Source organism: Capra hircus, chromosome 22, assembly GCF_001704415.2.
Source record: "Capra hircus breed San Clemente chromosome 22, ASM170441v1, whole genome shotgun sequence".
Lineage (NCBI taxonomy): Eukaryota > Metazoa > Chordata > Mammalia > Artiodactyla > Bovidae > Capra > Capra hircus.
Window position 1 is genome coordinate 2765818 of NC_030829.1, and position 18521 is coordinate 2784338.

At 39.4% G+C, this 18521-nt stretch overlaps 1 protein-coding gene across 1 annotated transcript in view; it reads left to right on the top strand.

Annotated features, from left to right (window-relative positions):
- ZCWPW2 (zinc finger CW-type and PWWP domain containing 2) overlaps positions 1-18521 on the top strand; it is a 148999-nt gene that overhangs the window by 61721 nt on the left and 68757 nt on the right. Inside the window, exon 4 of the mRNA XM_018066626.1 lies at positions 12483-12642. Coding sequence (XP_017922115.1) covers positions 12483-12642 — 160 coding nt within the window. The remainder of the gene's footprint in view (positions 1-12482; positions 12643-18521) is intronic.

An 18521-nucleotide genomic window follows, 5' to 3' on the forward strand; every position in this document is an offset into this window, starting at 1 on the left:
GTATATTCTTGCCTCCTTTGTCAAAGATAAGGTGTTCATATGTGTGTGGATTTATCTCTGGGCTTTCTATTTTGTTCCATTGATCTATATTTCTGTCTTTGTGCCAGTACCATACTGTTTTGATGACTGTGGCTTTGTAGTAGAGCCTGAAGTCAGGCAAGTTGATTCCTCCAGTTCCATTCTTCTTTCTCAAGATTGCTTTTGGCTATTCGAGGTTTTTTTGTATTTCCATACAAATCTTGAAATTATTTGTTCTAGTTCTGTGAAAAATATGGCTGGTAGCTTAATAGGGATTGCATTGAATTTGTAAATTGCTTTGGGTAGTATACTCATTTTTACTATATTGATTCTTCCGATCCATGAACATGGTATATTTCTCCATCTATTAGTGTCCTCTTTGATTTCTTTCATCAGTGTTTTATAGTTTTCTATATATAGGTCTTTAGTTTCTTTAGGTAGATATATTCCTAAGTATTTTATTCTTTTTGTTGCAATGGTGAATGGAATTGTTTCCTTAATTTCTTTTTCTACTTTCTCATTATTAGTGTATAGGAATGCAAGGGATTTCTATGTGTTGATTTTATATCCTGCAACTTTACTATATTCATTGATTAGCTCTAGTAATTTTCTGGTGGAGTCTTTAGGGTTTTCTATGTAGAGGATCATGTCATCTGCAAACAGTGAAAGTTTTACTTCTTCTTTTCCAATTTGGATTCCTTTTATTTCTTTTTCTGCTGTGATTGCTGTGGCCAAAACTTCCAAAACTATGTTGAATAGTAGCGGTGAAAGTGGGCACCCTTGTCTTGTTCCTGACTTTAGGGGAAATGCTTTCAATTTTTCACCATTGAGGATAATGTTTGCTGTGGGTTTGTCATATATAGCTTTTATTATGTTGAGGTATGTTCCTTCTATTCCTGCTTTCTGGAGAGTTTTTATCATAAATGGATGTTGAATTTTGTCAACGGCCTTCTCTGCATCTATTGAGATAATCATATGGCTTTTATTTTTCAATTTGTTAATGTGGTGAATTACATTGATTGATTTGTGGATATTAAAGAATCCTTGCATCCCTGGGATAAAGCCCACTTGGTCATGGTGTATGATCTTTTTAATATGTTGTTGGATTCTGATTGCTAGAATTTTGTTGAGGATTTTTGCATATATGTTTATCAGTGATATTGGCCTGTAGTTTTCTTTTTTTGTAGTATCTTTGTCAGGTTTTGGTATTAGGGTGATGGTGGCCTCATAGAATGAGTTTGGAAGTTTACCTTCCTCTGCAATTTTCTGGAAGAGTTTGAGTAGGATAGGTATTAGCTCTTCTCTAAATTTTTGGTAGAATTCAGCTGTGAAGCCGTCTGGACCTGGGCTTTTGTTTGCTGGAAGATTTTCTGGTTACAGTTTCAATTTCCGTGCTTGTGATGGGTCTGTTAAGATTTTCTATTTCTTCCTGGTTCAGTTTTGGAAAATTGTACTTTTCTAAGAATTTGTCCATTTCTTCCATGTTGTCCATTTTATTGGCATATAACTGCTGAATGTAGTCCCTTATGATCCTTTGTATTTCTGTGTTGTCTGTTGTGATCTCTCCATTTTCATTTCTAATTTTACTGGTTTGATTTTTCTCTCTTTGCTTCTTGATGAGTCTGGCTAATGGTTTGTTAATTTTATTTATCCTTTCAAAGAACCAGCTTTTGGCTTTGTTGATTTTTGCTATGGTCTCTTTTGTTTCTTTTGCATTTATTTCTGCCCTAATTTTTAAGATTTCTTTCCTTCTACTAACTCTGGGATTCTCCATTTCTTCCTTTTCTAGTTGCTTTAGATGTAGAGTTAGGTTATTTATTTGACTTTTTTCTTGTTTCTTGAGGTATGCCTGGATTGCTATCAACTTTCCTCTTAGCGCTGCTTTTATAGTGTCCCACAGGTTTTGGGTTGTTGTGTTTTCATTTTCATTAGTTTCTATGCATATTTTGATTTCTTTTTTGATTTCTTCTGTGATTTGGTGGTTATTCAGAAGTGTGTTGTTCAATCTCCATATGTTGGAATTTTTAATAGTTTTTCTCCTGTAATTGAGATCTAATCTTAATGTATTATGGTCAGAAAAGATGCTTGGAATGATTTCGATATTTTTGAATTTAAGGTTAGATTTATGGCCCAGGATGTGATCTATCCTGGAGAATGTTCCATGAGCACTTGAGAAAAAGGTGAAATTCATTGTTTTTGGGTGAAATGTCCTATAGATATCAATTAGGTCTAACTGGTCTAATGTATCATTTAAAGTTTGCGTTTCTTTGTTAATTTTCTGTTTAGTTGATCTGTCCATAGGTGTGAGTGGGGTATTAAAGTCTCCCACTATTATTGTGTTATTGTTGATTTCCCCTTTCATACTTGTTAGCATTTGTCTTACATATTGAGGTGCTCCTATATTGGGTGCATATATATTTATAATTGTTATATCTTCTTCTTGGATTGTTCCTTTGATCATTATGTAGTGGCCTTCTTTGTCTCTTTTCACAGCCTTTGTTTTAAAGTCTATTTTATCGGATATGAGTATTGCCACTCCTGCTTTCTTTTGGTCTCTATTTGCATGGTATATCTTTTTCCAGCCCTTCACTTTCAGTCCGTATGTGTCCCTTGTTTTGAGGTGGGTCTCTTATAAGCAGCATATAGAGGGGTCTTGTTTTTGTATCCATTCGGCCAGTCTTTGTCTTTTGGTTGGGGCATTCGACCCATTTACGTTTAAGGTAATTATTGATAAGTATGATCCCGTTACCATTTACTTTATTGTTTTGGGTTCGGGTTTATACACTCTTTTTGTGTTTCCTGTCTAGAGAATATCCTTTAGAATTTGTTGGAGAGCTGGTTTGGTGGTGCTGAATTCTCTCAGCTTTTGCTTGTCTGTAAAGCTTTTGATTTCTCCTTCGTATTTGAATGAGATCCTTGCTGGTTACAGTAATCTGGGCTGTAGGTTATTGTCTTTCATCACTTTAAGTATGTCTTGCCATTCCCTCCTGGCCTGAAGAGTTTCTATTGAAAGATCAGCTGTTATCCTTATGGGAATCCCCTTGTATGTTATTTGTTGTTTTCCCCTTGCTGCTTGTAATATTTGTTCTTTGTGTTTGATCTTTGTTAATTTGATTAGTATGTATCTTGGGGTGTTTCGCCTTGGGTTTATCCTATTTGGAACTCTCTGTGTTTCTTGGACTTGGGTGATTATTTCCTTCCCAGTTTTAGGGAAGTTTTCAACTATTATCTCCTCAAGGATTTTCTCAAGGTCTTTCTTTTTGTCTTCTTCTTCTGGGACTCCTATAATTCGAATGTTGGAGCGTTTCATATCTTCCTGGAGGTCTCTGAGATTGTCCTCATTTCTTTTAATTCGTTTTTCTTGTTTCCTCTCTGATTCATTTATTTCTACCATTCTATCTTCTATTTCACTAATCAATCTTCTGCCTCCGTTATTCTGCTATTTGTTGCCTCCAGAGTGTTTCTGATCTCATTTATTGCGTTATTCATCATATTTTGACTCTTTTTTATTTCTTGTAGGTCCTTGTTAAACCTTTCTTGCATCTTCTCAATCCTTGTCTGTAGGCTGTTTATCTGTGATTCCATTTTGATTTCAAGATTTTTGATCATTTTCACTATCAATATTCGGAATTCTTTCTCAGGTAGATTCCCTACCTCTTCCTCTTTTGTTTGGTTTGGTGGGCAACTCTCCTGTTCCTTTACCTGCTGAGTATTCCTCTGTCTCTTCATCTTGATTATATTGCTGCGTTCGGGGTGGCCTTTTTATATTCTGGTAATTTGTGGAGTTCTCTTTATTGTGGAGCTTCCTCACTGTGGGTGGGATTGTATCAGTGGCTTGTCTAGGTTTCCTGGTTAGGGAGGCTTGTGTTGGAGTTCTGGTGGGTGGAGCTGGGTTTCTTCTGTCTGGAGTACAGTGGAGTGACCAGTAATGGGTTATGAGACATCAAAGGTTTTGGAGTAACTTTGAGCTGCCTGTATATTGAAGCTCAGGAGTGTGTTCCTGTGTTGCTGGAGAATTTGCATGGTATGTCTTGTTCTGGAGCTTGTTGGTCCTTGGGTGGAGCTTGGTTTCAGTGTAGGTATGGAGGCATTTGATGAGCTCCTATTGCTTAATGTTCCCTGAATTCAGGAATTCTCTGATGTTTTCAGGCTTTGGACTTAAGCCTCCTGCTTCTGGTTTTCAGTTTTATTTTTACAGTAGCCTCTAGACTTCTCCATCTATACAGCACCGATGATAAAACATCTAGGTTAGAGATGAAAAGTTTCTCCACATTGAGGGACACCCAGAGAGGTTCACTGAGTTACAAGGAGAGGAGAAGAGGGAGAGGGTAGTTAGAGGTGACTGGAATGAGATGCGGTGAGATCAAAAGAGGAGAGAGCAAGCTAGCCAGTAGTCACTTCCTTATGTGGGTTCCATAGTCTGGACCGCTCAGAGGTATTTACGGAGTTATACAGGGAAGTGGAGAGGGAGGAAGTAGACAGAGGTGGCCAGGAGGATAAGAGAGAGGAATGAGAAGGAGAGAGACAAATCCTGCCAGTAACCAGTTCCTTAGGTGTTCTCCACCGTCTGGAACACACAGAGATTCACAGAGTTGGATAGAAAAGAGATGGGGGAGAAGAGACGGAGGCCACCTGGTGGAGGAAAAGGAGAGTCCAAAGGAGGAGGGAGTGGTCAAGCCAGTAATCTCGCTCTCAGGTAAAATTGGGTAGTGAAGTTTGGGTTTTTAAATGTACAAAATTGTCAACAAAAACCAAAGGGCAAAGATTAAAAATCTAGAGTAGAGGTTAGATTTTCAAAAATACAATGTTAAAGAAAAGAAGCAGAAAGAAAAAGGAAAAAAGGAAAAAAAAAAAAGAAAAGAAAGAAAAAAACAAAAAGCCACAAGAATTATTATGAAAAAAAAAAAAACCCACCAATAACCACCCAAAGACTATATATGGTGTTTGCCTTAAAAAACAAAAAAAGAGTCTTTTTTTTGAATAATAATAATAGGTTATAGAAATAAAAATTAGAGGAGAAATAGAAGACTTAACAATTTTAAAAAGTTAGAAAAAAAGAAAAGAAAATGAAAAAAAAAAGGATGATTTTAAAAATAGTAAAAGTATACCTGGCCCTTCTCTGATGTTGTGGGCAGTGTGGGGTCACTTCCAAGGCGGTTCCCTCTGTTTATCTTCTTCTTTATGCTGGTTTTTTAGGCTCACTAGTTCAGTTGCTCTGTGGGGAGGGGGGTGCTGCAAACAAATAGCGCTGTCGTGTGCACACAGTGTCTCAGCCCTGCTGGACCTGTCCCTTCTCGCAGCGCACAAACCGCTCCGGCTCTACGATGCTCAGCCGGGAACCGTCTGAGGCCGGCCCTAGGCTGCGTGCACTTCCCCGGTCTAAGCTGCTCAGGTTCAGCGCTCAGGCAGCCCTCAGAGGCACAGATTCGGCTGGGACTGCGTTTTGTGCCCTTCCCGGGTCCGAGTAGCTCAGGAGTTTGGCGAGCGCGGTCGCTGTGACTTGTCGCCTTTCCTGCCTCTGCTGCTCAGCTCTCTGGGTGGACCGCTGGCGCCCCTTGTGAGGCAGATGTGACTGTCCAGCACCCCCAGAAGTCTTAGCAAAGGAGCCTGCTTGCAGTTTGGTAAGTGAAGTCTCTCCGGGTCTGCAATTGCCCCTTTCCAGCCCTTAGGGCTCTGGCTGCCTGTCCCCGGCAGGGGATGGTCTGCAGCCGGCTTATTCCGCTCCGTCCTTTGTTCTGTGCTCGGTCCTATCGGTGTCTTATGTTTGAGATTTTCGCGTGGTAGTTATCCCACAGTCTGGTTTGCTAGCCCAAGTTAGATATTTCTGGTTGCGCCTGGGGCGTTCCTGCCTGATTCTTACAAAGCTCTGCAGTCCGCGCCTCCCGCGCGTCCCTGCCCTGCCCCCACTTCCCAGTGGCGGATGCAGGCGTCTGTGCTGCTTTTCCGCTGGGGGAGTTACTGTTGGGCTTGTAATCTGTTGGTTTTAATTATTTCTTTATTTTTCCCTTCCTGTTATGTTGCCCTCTGTGTTTCCAAGGCTCGCCACAGATTCGGCAGGGAGAGTGTTTCCTAGTGTTTGGAAACCTCTCTTCTTAAAATTCCCTTCCCGGGACGGGCTTCCCTTCCCGGGTCGGAGCTCCCTCCCCACCTCCTTTGTCTCCTTTGTCGTCTTTTATATTTTTTCCTACCTGTTTTTGAAGACAATGGTCTGCTTTTCTGGTTGCCTGATATCTTCTGCCAGCCTACAGAAGTTGTTTTGTGGAGTTTGCTCAGTGTTGAAATGTTCTTTTGAGGAATTTGTGAGGGAGAAAGTGGTCTTCCCGTCCTATTCCTCCACCATCTTAGGACCACCCCTCTGCCAAAAAAAAAACTGTGATATTTTTCTATGGCAGCCTTAGCAAACCAATATACTTAATATTTTTCCAGATGCGGAAATCTCTCAAATATGTACCTTTTGTTACTGAGAGTTTTTCTAGGGATCAAATGTGAAATATTGTTTAAAAATACATATATGTTAATTGATAGGCACATATAGTAGTTGATATGTAATTATACATATATAATTGTTGTTGTTATTTAGTTGCTAAGTCGTGTCCAACTCTTTGGGACCCCATGGACTGTAGCCTACCAGGGTCCTATGTCCATGGGATTTTCCAGTCAGCAATACTCGAGTGGGTTGCCATTTCGTTCTCCAGGGGATCTTCCTGACCCAGAGACTGAATCTGCATCTCTTGCATTGGCAGGCAAGTTTTTTTACCACTACGTCACAAGGGGAGCCCATGTAATAGTAGGGTGGGCTTTAAGAGGAACTAGAGTTACTAGAGTAAGAACAAATGTTTTTAAAGGCGTGAATATGAGCACTTATTTTTGAAGTTACTTATGAAGGTATTTGTAGTCCCATGCTATTTTTCATATCTCTAACATTTTGAAAGCAGAGCATTTATATTTACTAATGGAAATTCTGAAGGTTCAGTAATTCTAATTCAAGAAACGGATTTGAATCTTGTCACTGTGTCTGACATATTACATTAGAAATTTGATTAGGAATTTCTTTTGCAGTTTTGTGCTTATAACTGAGGGTTAGAGTTTGAAATACGAATGAAGCATGTTTTACTCCAGTCCCTAAATTACTTCCAATCTGTGATTAAGACCATCAAAATGCTGCAAAATACAGCTGTACCTACCTTCTTGCTTACTGGAAAGAGTGAAATACATTTTGCTATGTAATCACATAAATTCTTCTTTATAAACTAACTATAAATGAACACAGACTTAAAGTACAGACTAAGAAACTCAAATCATTGCTTTATTGCTTATTCAGTACCACAAATACATAAAAAGATGATAACAGGATAAACTGCAGTAGTAGAATACAAAACTGAATTAACTTACTAAAAACAGCCAACCATCAGTTCTTAATTAAGAAATACAGATACTGAAATTTCAAATGGGAAGACCAGTCAACTGGCTACAGAGACACTTGGCAGTGTAGCATTATGTGTGTTAATTGTTAGCCTTTGCCCTTACCGCTAACTAAAGGGTCAGAACTCAATCTTATCAATGTCTTGGAGTTACTCTTTCTCAGAAGAGTTCATACTCTCCTATAAAGCTAAAAAAGCTAAAGAGAAATTGATACAGAATCAAGAAATACCTGCTTAATCACTGTATAATAAAAGCAAATAATAGTTAAGAGAACATCACTTTCTTTGTCTGTGGTCAAGCTCCATGAAAAATCTGATTGTAATAGTCCTATTTGTTGCCACATCGTAAAATAACACACACTTATAAAAATACTTATGCAGTCTCTTTCCTCTGAGTTATGCCCATTTGAGCTTGAGGATGGGGCTGTCTTCACTGCTCGGAACAGAAAACCATAATGTTTAAGGAGTCTTAGAGCAAAGAAATTAAAGGTGAAAAAGAACTTCATATCTCAGTATAGGAAAGTACAATGTCAAGCGGAAGCTAGGCATTTTACACAGACGTTTCGCAAAGATTTCTCATAAAGCTGAACATTAAAGAAAATACATTTGCATGCTAAATACTATGGGTTAAACAGTTCAACTCCGTCTATAAGTTAGCAAGCCAATCCAGTGTTACTTTTTAGCTGTAGTGTATATATTTAGGGCTTCCCAGGTGGCGCTGGTGGTAAAGAACCTGCCTGCCAGTGCAGTAGATGTAAGAAACCTGAGTTTGATCCCTGGGTCGGGAAGATCCCCTGGAGGAGGGCACAGCAACCCACTCCAGTATTCTCGCCTGGAGAATCCCACGGACAGAGAAGCCTGGTGGGCTGCAGTCCTCAGAGTCTGACACGACTGAAGCAGCTTAGCACACACACATGTATTCGTTCATAAATCAGATCTCTACTACATCTTTTTATTAATAATATTATAAAATATTATTTGATTCTTATTTGCATACTTACATACTTTTGTATGTAAATATGTGTATGTATGTGTAGAGATGAGAAATTTCCTTTTCCCATTGGTCCCTGCTGTTAGGTACAGCAAAGAGATTTCTTGGCAAATATAACAGTAAGTTAGTGATGACTCCAACTCATCCATTTTGTTTCCTATAGATTAGGGATGAAGCTCAAGTAAAATTTGCTGTCTCCTTAAACATCCAGACCACAGTTTGAAAAATGTATTTATTTCTCCTCATTGGTTATAAATATATGGCAGCCGATATCATGCTTAAGCTTCAACTTCTGTTGCAGGCAGTAGCTATCTTAGATCATTTCCACTGGATAAGGAAAGTATAAAACATCAGTTTCTTTGTGATATATTTTCTGTTCTTTTGAAATTTCCTGTGCTGCCTAAGTTTCCCACTTCCCGCTGCAAGTGGATTTCAGTGCCCAATGTCTGTTTGACCTTGCTGTGTTTGTATATTTTACCTTCCACCGCCCACAGGCTCTGAGATTGACTGTACATTTTTCCTTGTAATTCTGATATCCTTCCCTTGGGTTGTTGACTCTTCCTTTCCCTGTCCACCTTTCAGCCCCGACACAGCACTTCAGAATTTCTTTTCAATATGAACATGAAAAGTCAGGAAGTAGAAGTGCACAGTGCACTATCAGCGTTGACAGTTTTGGAACTCAGATTGAGGCCAGAGTGAGGGTGAAACTGGACATCAGCTTCTTTCTGCAGTCACAGCAAATCAGAGCAGATGATGGATGTAGCAGCTGGAGAGAAGCAATCAGGCTCTCCGCATCTGTTGCCTCTGCTCAGCTTTCCCTGCTGTTTGGTACATTCTGTTTTAGCTGGGATATGCAGACTTGCAGTCAGACAATTCCCGTGCATCACCTGGAAGTGCCCAAGTTATTTGGGCGTTTGATAATGCTTTTCATAATTCAGCTTTAAATCAGTATGCAGTGTTTTCTGTAATATATTTCAAATAATGAGCAGAAGCTTTTCTGTTGGCATCTAATTCTTTTTAAAAGTCATCTCTATATTTTATAGAGTAATTAAATTGAATACTCTTGGACCCAATAGGTTTTACTTAAAAAATAGTATCAGAGTTTGTGTCAGAAAAGTAGCAGCTCATCTAATACATAAAAACTGCCAAATATTTCTTTTTTTAATATAAATTTATTTATTTTAATTGGAGACTAATTACTTTACAATATTGTGTTGGTTTTGACAAACATCAACATGAATCCACCACGGATGTACACATTTTCCCCATCCTGAACCGCCCTCCCACCTCCCTCCCCATACATCCCTCTGGGTCATCCCTTCTTTCACATGTTAAATATCAGAAATCCATTTTCTGAGACTGTTTTAAATTGAATGGAGTAGGTACTGTTTATAATTTGGTATTGGGTTGGTAGTAATCCTTTTTAAAATTTCAGTGAGGTGCAAATCACTTAATATTAAACATGAACCCTTTATGTTTTATAAAGAGTTTAAACAAACAGAATGTAACAATCACAGTAGGGTTACTTTTAGAGTAGTTATTGATCATGTTGAAGGACCCACTTGTTCCTTGATTACTTGTAAGTTGGGTATCTCCATTGCAGCTACCACTCAGTCATTTATCTACCTGTTGAAGTCTTCTTTTGAGTGGACTCCTTCAGAAATGTAGATTTCTAAAATAGGTTTAAAATAAAAATTGAACTCAAGTTTCTTTCTTAAGCACAGTCCAATACGAGTTGCCAAATACCAGTAAGATGCTGTGATGTGAGCCTGGTGACAACCAGATGGTCCTCTTCATTTAGGTTCTGAACTCTCACTTGACTTTCCATTATCATTTCCACTTCTTCCCAAGTATTCGGCTTTTTTGGATGTCAGGTTGTTGGACTTAGTTTTCCATTCTCTGTCGTCTCCACGTGTTCTCAGTCGTGTCCGAATGTTTGCAACCCTGTTGGCTGTAGCCCGCCAGGCTTCTCCGTCCATGGGATTTCCCAGGCAAGAATACTGGAGTGGGTTGCTATTTCCTTCTCCAAGGGATCTTCCCAACCTGGGGATCAAACCCACATCTCCTGCATTGTGGGCAGAAGATTCTTTACCACTTGAGCTGTCCAGGCCCTTTCATTCTCTAGCCCTTATTTTATCACAATTCCAGGGACTAGAAGTCTGAGGTCAGTGTGTCAGCAGGGTGATTTCTTCTGAGGCTTCTCTTGGCTTGTGGGAGAGTATCTCTTTTTGTCTTCTTGTGGTCTGTCCTCTGTGTGTGTCTAGATCCTAACCTTTTTTATAAGGAAACTAGTCATTTTGGATTAGGGCCTGCCTTTTAACTTGGTTACTAGACCCTATCTCTAAATAGAGTCACATTCTGAGATACTGGGAGTCAGGACTTTGACATATGAATTTGGGTTGGTGAAAGGGAAAGTCAGGTTGCTCAGTCATGTCCAACTCTTTGTGACCCCATGGACTGAAGCCCACCAGGCTTCCTTGTCAGTGGGATTTTTCAGGTAAGAATACTGGAGTGGGTTGCTGTTTGGGTTGGTAGGATGACATAATTCAGTCCATAATGATGGTACTTTATAATATTTTAATTTGCCAGAACCCCAAAATGTGTAAAGTGTATGTTCCTTTGAACTTTGAAACAGCGCGGTGAGGACCCAGAGTGACAGTAAGGCCTAGTGACCTGCTAGAGGCCTCAGGTCTGGTACAAGGCAGACCAAGATACTGGGCCTTCTAACTTGAACTTCACTGCCTCTCTCTCTCTGCAGTACTGCAGACTGAAGTAGAACTTGATCATCGTCCATATTTTTGTATGCTTGGCTGTATTAGCTAGCCATGCATATTTTGAATCTTGATCTGTAATGTTTAGTCAGATTGCTACTGTGCATCCCTAGTCACAGGCTTCCCCAGTGTCTCAGCAGTGAAGAATCCGCCTGTAATTCAGGAGCCACAGGAGACATGGGTTCGATCCCTGAGTTGGGAAGGTACCTTGAAGGAAAGGCTACACATTCCAGTATTCTTGCCTAGAGAATTCCTTGGACAGAGGAGCCTGGCGAGCTACAGTCCATGGGGTCGCAAAGAATCAGACAGAGTTGAAGTGACTGAGCACACACACATGCATCCCTTAATCACAGCTTGCTGATCCTCCTTCTTTATTCTCTGAGCAGTAGGTCAGAGTCTTCTGTGATTGTAAGAAGGCTAAAACTTAGTGGATCTCTATGCTGTTTTTGCCAAGTGGGAAACTGAAAACATATCAAGGAATTTCTGAAGGTTGTGTCATGAAAGAATGCACCCCTAGAGATTTGTTTTTAGTGAAGGATAAATGTTATTCGCAGTCTTCCCTGGTGGTTCAGATGGTAAAGAATCCACCTGCAATGTGGGAGACATCGGTTTGATCCCTGGGTTGGGAAGATCCCCTGGAGAAGAGAATGGCTGCCCACTCTAGTATCTGCAGTATCGAGGATGCTTACCATTCGGTCACTGCCAATGGAACATATGTGGTGGGGAGGAGAACTGCTGTGGTGGGAGGCTAAAAGCAGAACTGCTGCTTTTGTGTCTGCTTTTCCCAAAGTCACTACAACGTCCAGTGTCAGCACCTGAGTCACCAGTCCCCTTTGGCATCCTGGTTCATGGATTGCCAGCTCTCTCCTACCAAGTCAGTGGGTTACCATTTTAGTAGTTGATCATTACAATTTGTGAGAGTTGATTCAAGCCTGCCGTGAATCTGATGACTCTTTTTCTCTTAACTTTACTGTTAGCAGTGCCTAAATGTCTCTTATAAACCCTGGAAATCATTTCTTTTGTCTCATGATTCTTTCTTCTCACATCTTATGAATATCTTCAGTATGTGACTGTTTCAAAACTTTCTATATTTACAGAGATACAACTGATTACTTGTATCAATTGAATATTCTACTTAAAATACTGAAGTATGAATATATTTAAAATTTGTAAAAGTTATTAAAATTCAAAGAAGGAAGTTTGACAGATGATTGTGATAGATGTATTAATGTCTGCCCTTTTTAAAACAAGAAAATAATTAAAAATATTTTCTTTTGAAAGTTGGCCAGGGATACTTTGCCCTGACCCTTTTAAAGGGAAGTATGTGACCTGTGACCTGGATGGAGATGTTGAACAATATCACGTAGAATTCCTGGGCGATCCACATTCGAGATCATGGATAGATGTGGCGTTTGTTGGACATTATAGTATCACATTAAAGGTAGGTACAGTCGTGTCCAAACTGTATTCTTCTGCTTGTTTTTAATGTTGACTATTTTCTCTCATATCCTAAAAGTTTTTTACTTTTATGTTTATATGAACAAAATGGTATGTACTATTTGTTTAAACTCAAATATTGGTATTTTTAAAACAGCTTTTTCAAAGAAAGTATGAATATAAAAATAGCCATGAGGTAGTTTTAAATTTTATTTCTCTAATGGCTATATAGTATAAATCAACAGAGCGCTCTCCATAATTGCCTTTTGAAACAGTTTTAAGATTATCATTTGATAATTTTTCAGTTCTCCTGAGAAAACTCTTAAGTTATAGCCCTAGCTCACAGGAAGGATTAATTATGGAATGCAACCAGATTTTTTCAAATTTCAAACAGAATATTTCATTATACTAACTCCTTCAGTATTTTTTTATTCTTTTAAAACTGTTTAAATCACAGTCTATAATTAATGAATAGACTGAACTCTCAAGTTGATGAGAGTAAGTGAATTGAACCTATTTTCATGGGTTTGGTTTAGTTGTTATAAATTAATTTAATTATCTATATCTGTATTCTAATACTGAAACTTTTCATCTGTAAACTATGCTTTCATTAGAAATCTGATTAAAAAGTAGATGTCAAAAGTGTGAATGCCTTTGACTCAATTTGTATGGTTCCTATTGTAGAGTGAGAAGTATATATATATTCAGATATACATAAAAATGTATGTACATTTAAGACATGCCATTTAGTCCACAGTATAAGTAAATCTGTGGAAATTTGAGGTACTTGCTGATGGACTTTACTGAATCTCTGACCATACTGTATCATTGTTCCATTCAGCTTGAAAGCAGTGGGTAGGGAAGGCTGATTCAGTAGAAATGTTTGTGTGGAATAACACCACATGCATTCATTTTCGGTGGCTGTGAGCCAGTCGTGTTGGTATGAGGCACCTCTCCACTCACTTGTTGCCTGGGCACTTCTGCTGACACCCTCAGGAGACAGAGGGGAATGTTCTCCCTCTCTCCCCCTCCCCTTTTCTAAAAGATACAGAAGCCTTCCAGCTTCTCATGGAGCAGACCTTAGAGTCTCAAATGTTTGACAAGTGTGATAAAGAGCAGAACATTCTTCAAAAATTATATTTAAACATACATAAAAAATCAAAGTGTAGACAGAAAACAACAAAATTCTGTAAAGCAGCTAACCTTCATTAAAAAATGAATAAATTTTTAAAAATCAATGTGTATTTTTAGTTGTCTGAACTAGTGTTACTCTCAGGATTTGAGTTCTGTCAGGATAAGTTTAAGTGGTCTGATTCCAGTGAGCATACCGTTGGCCCCTGGGACAAGGGAAAAATCTGCTGCAAAACAAAACTAAACTCAAGAATAAGAACCCATAATAAGGTCTGAAAACATTAAAGCAAACTTAGAAAATTTTGCAAATACCAGGAGTTCAGGGTGCTCAAATTAAACAGGTTCCTAAAGCAAGAATGAAGACAGGAAAAATGCAGCATTTGTTTCATGTCTCTGGTGCCTGGGTGAGTAACTGCCTGGGTACCCATGGACTCTGGGAAGGCGCTTGCCTCTGCTGTGACTCACAGTACCTACCTATAGTCTCTTACCTCTTACTCGCTTCTTGTTTGTATCTTCTTCTTCCTGTCCTTTCTTGGAGCTGATAAAATGAGAATGCTTTCTTCTGTGAGTCTCTTCTCTCAAGACTGAAAGTTTCATTTCCCTTTACCTCAGTTGGCACACGCCCGGCTGTCCTGCTGGGCTCAGATCCCCTACTCCTGGCTCCACTTGCCAGGAAGGAGACTCACAGATGACTGACACCTCATTATTCCAATGGAAAATCAGGGAGCAGAAGGGAAAGAGGTCAGCTCAGGAAATGCTGACAACCATGAAAGGAAAATGGTCAAAAGTCATCCATATAAGAAATCATTTCAAAATGAATTATGTCAAACTACGTAATACCCAGGGGTGACTGAGATATCCCTGTCCCTTGGAGATGGAGATAGTACTGACTCCAACCTGCGCTTCAGTTGCCTAGACTTTCCAGGAATTTAATGCATTATGTCCTTTCTTCACTGGGGCTCCTTCCTCCCCAGATACTGTCTCTGCACTGCACTACATTGATCCAGATACTAAATTCACACTTGTGCCCCCATAAAAATACCACTTACATGAAAACAACATGTATAAACAATATAGACCTTCTTCGGGATTTTTGTAGAAGAGATGGAGAACGGTTGCACATTACACGTAACCATCTCAGCTCCTTTTCTAAAAGCAGACAAACAATGATAAGCATGAATAGCTCTCATTGCCCAAACTGACTACAGCTTACTTCATATATTATTTCAACATTAATTTCTCCTTATTTGTATCAGCTTAGTTTAACAAGTGATTAAATACTATTTCAGAGTTTTCACTGACTATGGATTGTATCTATTTTGTGTTTTATGGTGGGAGAGAAATAAACTCTTCTATAAAGATACTATATGCATTTATGAGAAAATAAAATATTTTTTCATTTTAGATTCTGAAAATGTTAACTATTCTCCTTTACTTCATGTTTGTCTAGGCTTTTGCATTTTTTTTTTTTGGTAGTCACTAGAAAGTTGATATATTTATGGGACCACTGACATTAATTTCATTGTTGAAAGCACAGCAGAGCTCTGTCACTGTGAATGAATATGTGTATGAATGTATGGTTGATAAACTTTTCCCCATTAAATAAAACTACTCGTCGATACACTGCGATATATTTTAGAAGAAAGTTGAAGGCCATATTTAGATTCTGTATTTGTAACTTATGTTAGTTTACTCATATATTTTATTTTTTCATTTACTAGAAAATCAGTAATCTAAAGATAGGTGAAATCCTCTTCCCCCTTTTAAAAAAAAACAGTGATTCCCTTATGGTATATATTCGGAATACATGTCGCTCTGGTAATTACTCAGAGAATATAGACATGACGTTTGCTAGATGACTGTCAGAGGTAATGCGTGGAGTACAGTTCATTCCTCAATTAGCACAAATGGTTTTTCTTTTATATTTAGTAGGTCCATGTCTGCAGAACCCATTATTTGCAGACTTATTCTTTTGCTCGACAGACTGCGTGCCTTAGTTTAGCATTTCTTAAGCGTGGCTTTGCATTAGAAGGCTTTATAAAGTGATGGCAACAGCCAACCACAGCGGTGCTAGCACTGTATTCTACTGGGTCACTTAACTTAGAAGCTCTTGGGTTAAGGCCAGGGCCCTCAGATGGATCTGATGTGCGTCTCAGAGGGAGACAGACAGAGAAGCACTGACCAAGCTTTCTCAACTTGAGACATCAGAATTTTGTTGGTTTATTTCTGTGTGCACGCTTAGTCATTCAGTCGTGTCTGACTCTGACCCCATGGACTATGGCCCTTCAGGCTCCTCTGTCCGTGGGATTTTCCAAGCAAGAATATTGGAGTGGGTTGCCATTTCTTTCTCCAGGAGATCTTCTTGACTTAGGGATCAAACCTGCATCTCCTACTTCTCCGGCATTGGCTGGTTTCTTTACCCCTGAGCCACCTGAGAAGTCCTTGCTAGCGCAGTGATGTAACTGTGGTCAGGGCTCACTGTTTCGGGGCGCCTTTCTCCTACTTCTTTGTTGGTCTTTCACTGTGGTTTTCCTGGAGGTGATGCTGACTGCCATAGGCTCACATGTCTAACCCAGAAATGAGAGTTTTTCTGAACAAAGCTTTAAAGTCATCTGGTTACTCAACACTATACATAATTTATAGACATTACTGATAAAACTGATGTATAATTTAAATGTAATATTTATAGCATGTTTTAGTTGATCATCTATCTTATAGGTTATTACTGGACATAAATAATGTACTCTAACCAATGCCTGCCTGGATTACACTTTTCTGGTTATTTATACTGCCAAGAAAATGTAAGTATTGCACTGCTGGTGCTGGGAGGCTCTTGTGGTAAAATTTAGCTTTTTTCGTCCATGATGTGAGTGGATTTTTTGGCCATGTATTTCAACAGTCTGCTCTCTTCTCTGTGGAGGATATGCCTGTAGATGTGCAAGCGCTTCTTTGGGCACTAGATGTCATTTGGGCATTTACCCATTGCAGTGTGGGGCTGCCTGTGTTTTGCAGACAGATGAAGAGGGAGCAGTGCAGTATTGTTGACCGTGTGCTCCGCAACTCCTAGAATTTTGCTTCCTGATTGGGGTGGTCATTAATACTGTTCACCAAAATGTTCCAGGTTCTGCCTCCCTGTTATGAAGTAGAGATGCGCGTCTGATACTCTCGTGCAGGGTGAGGCCAAAGAGTTATGAGTGAGTGAGGAATATCTGAGCATATGGCTGTGTCCAGTGCAACATCCTATGGACTTCTGTCTTGTGGCTCCATGACTGATAATGTTTGAAAGTTTGGTTTGCTGCTCTCTCAGCCTGGATCCCTGGACTACTCTCAGCAAAGGCCTCCACTGCCAGCAAATAACAGATGTGCAGTGTGAAGAAGAAATAAACTGGCCTTATGTTAGGTCCCTAGGATTATTCTGGCAGATACACTAATGATAGCAGAGAGGGTGTTACAGTTCTTTGTAACCTGTATCTTTAGAAGAAGCATTCCTGAAGCTTCAGTACTTCTCAGAATATGGCCAGATGACTGAGGTCACATTACTCTTAATTTCTCCCAGTCTGTAAATAGAAATAACACAACCTATAGTAATTTACCAATGACTCAGTGGTAAAGAATCCACCTGCAGTGAAGGAGCTTCAGGAAACGTGAGTTTGATCCCTGGGTTGGGAAGATCCCCAGGTGGAGAGCTTGGCCACCCACTCCATTGTTCTTGCCTGGAGAATCCCATGGACAGAAGAGGCTAGTGGGCTACAGTTCATAGGGTTGCAAAGAATCGGTCACAGCCGTAACAACTTAGCACATATAGTAATTTATCAATACTTTGGTTTCTTTTCTGTATTATGATAAACATATGGATAGAAATTACCAACAGTGATGATACACTGACTGGAAATTTGGTCCAGTAAATATCCTCCAGTGGAGGGCTCTGATGGTCAACATGTACTGCAGTGACTCTAAAAATTAAACAGGCCCCTAGATAGCAGTCATGGATTTGAACCCATACCATAGGTCAGGGATTGGGTGGATCCTTTTATAATAATATAATGCAACAGTATATAATGTGTATATATAAGACATTTATATATACATATTATAATAAAGTACTACATTTGTTATAATAAATGTAGTATTTAAAGGCTCACGGCAACCCCGTGAAGCAGGCGTCATCACTGTTGGCATATGGTAGGAACTGAGTCAGGCTGTGTGTCTAACCCAAGGCCAGACAGCTGCTAGGTGATAGGGCAGTGGCTAGTGCCAGTGTGTCTGACCCCAAAGTCCATTCTTCTGGTTTATGCCTTACCAGCTTGCGCACGCCTAAGCATCAGCCTAATTTATCGTTGAATGTTTTCCACATTGCACCTAATAAACGAGGAACATTTTCACCTTTTAACCCTAATATGCATGTTGAATGATGGCAGTTTCTGGTTGACTTACCTTTTTATTTGCTGCTGGATGTTCCCCTTTGCAGGACTAGTGGCCAAGCAGAACTCTGTTTTCAGATTACAGTTGCAATAGTCATTTGACACGTCTAGATTAGCATCTATTTGAGCAAGTGTTTTGCTTCTAAGATTTTATTAGGATTCAAACTCGAAGAATGTAGTCTTTAAAAAGGATTAGCAAATTAGTTTATAACTAGATCATCAGGCAGCATTTTGCTCTTAGAGTAATGAAGTCAAACAGGATACGAACTCATTTAGCTTGCTCTCTGTGGAAAGCCACATTTGCCAAAAAAAAAGTGTACATATGTGCGTG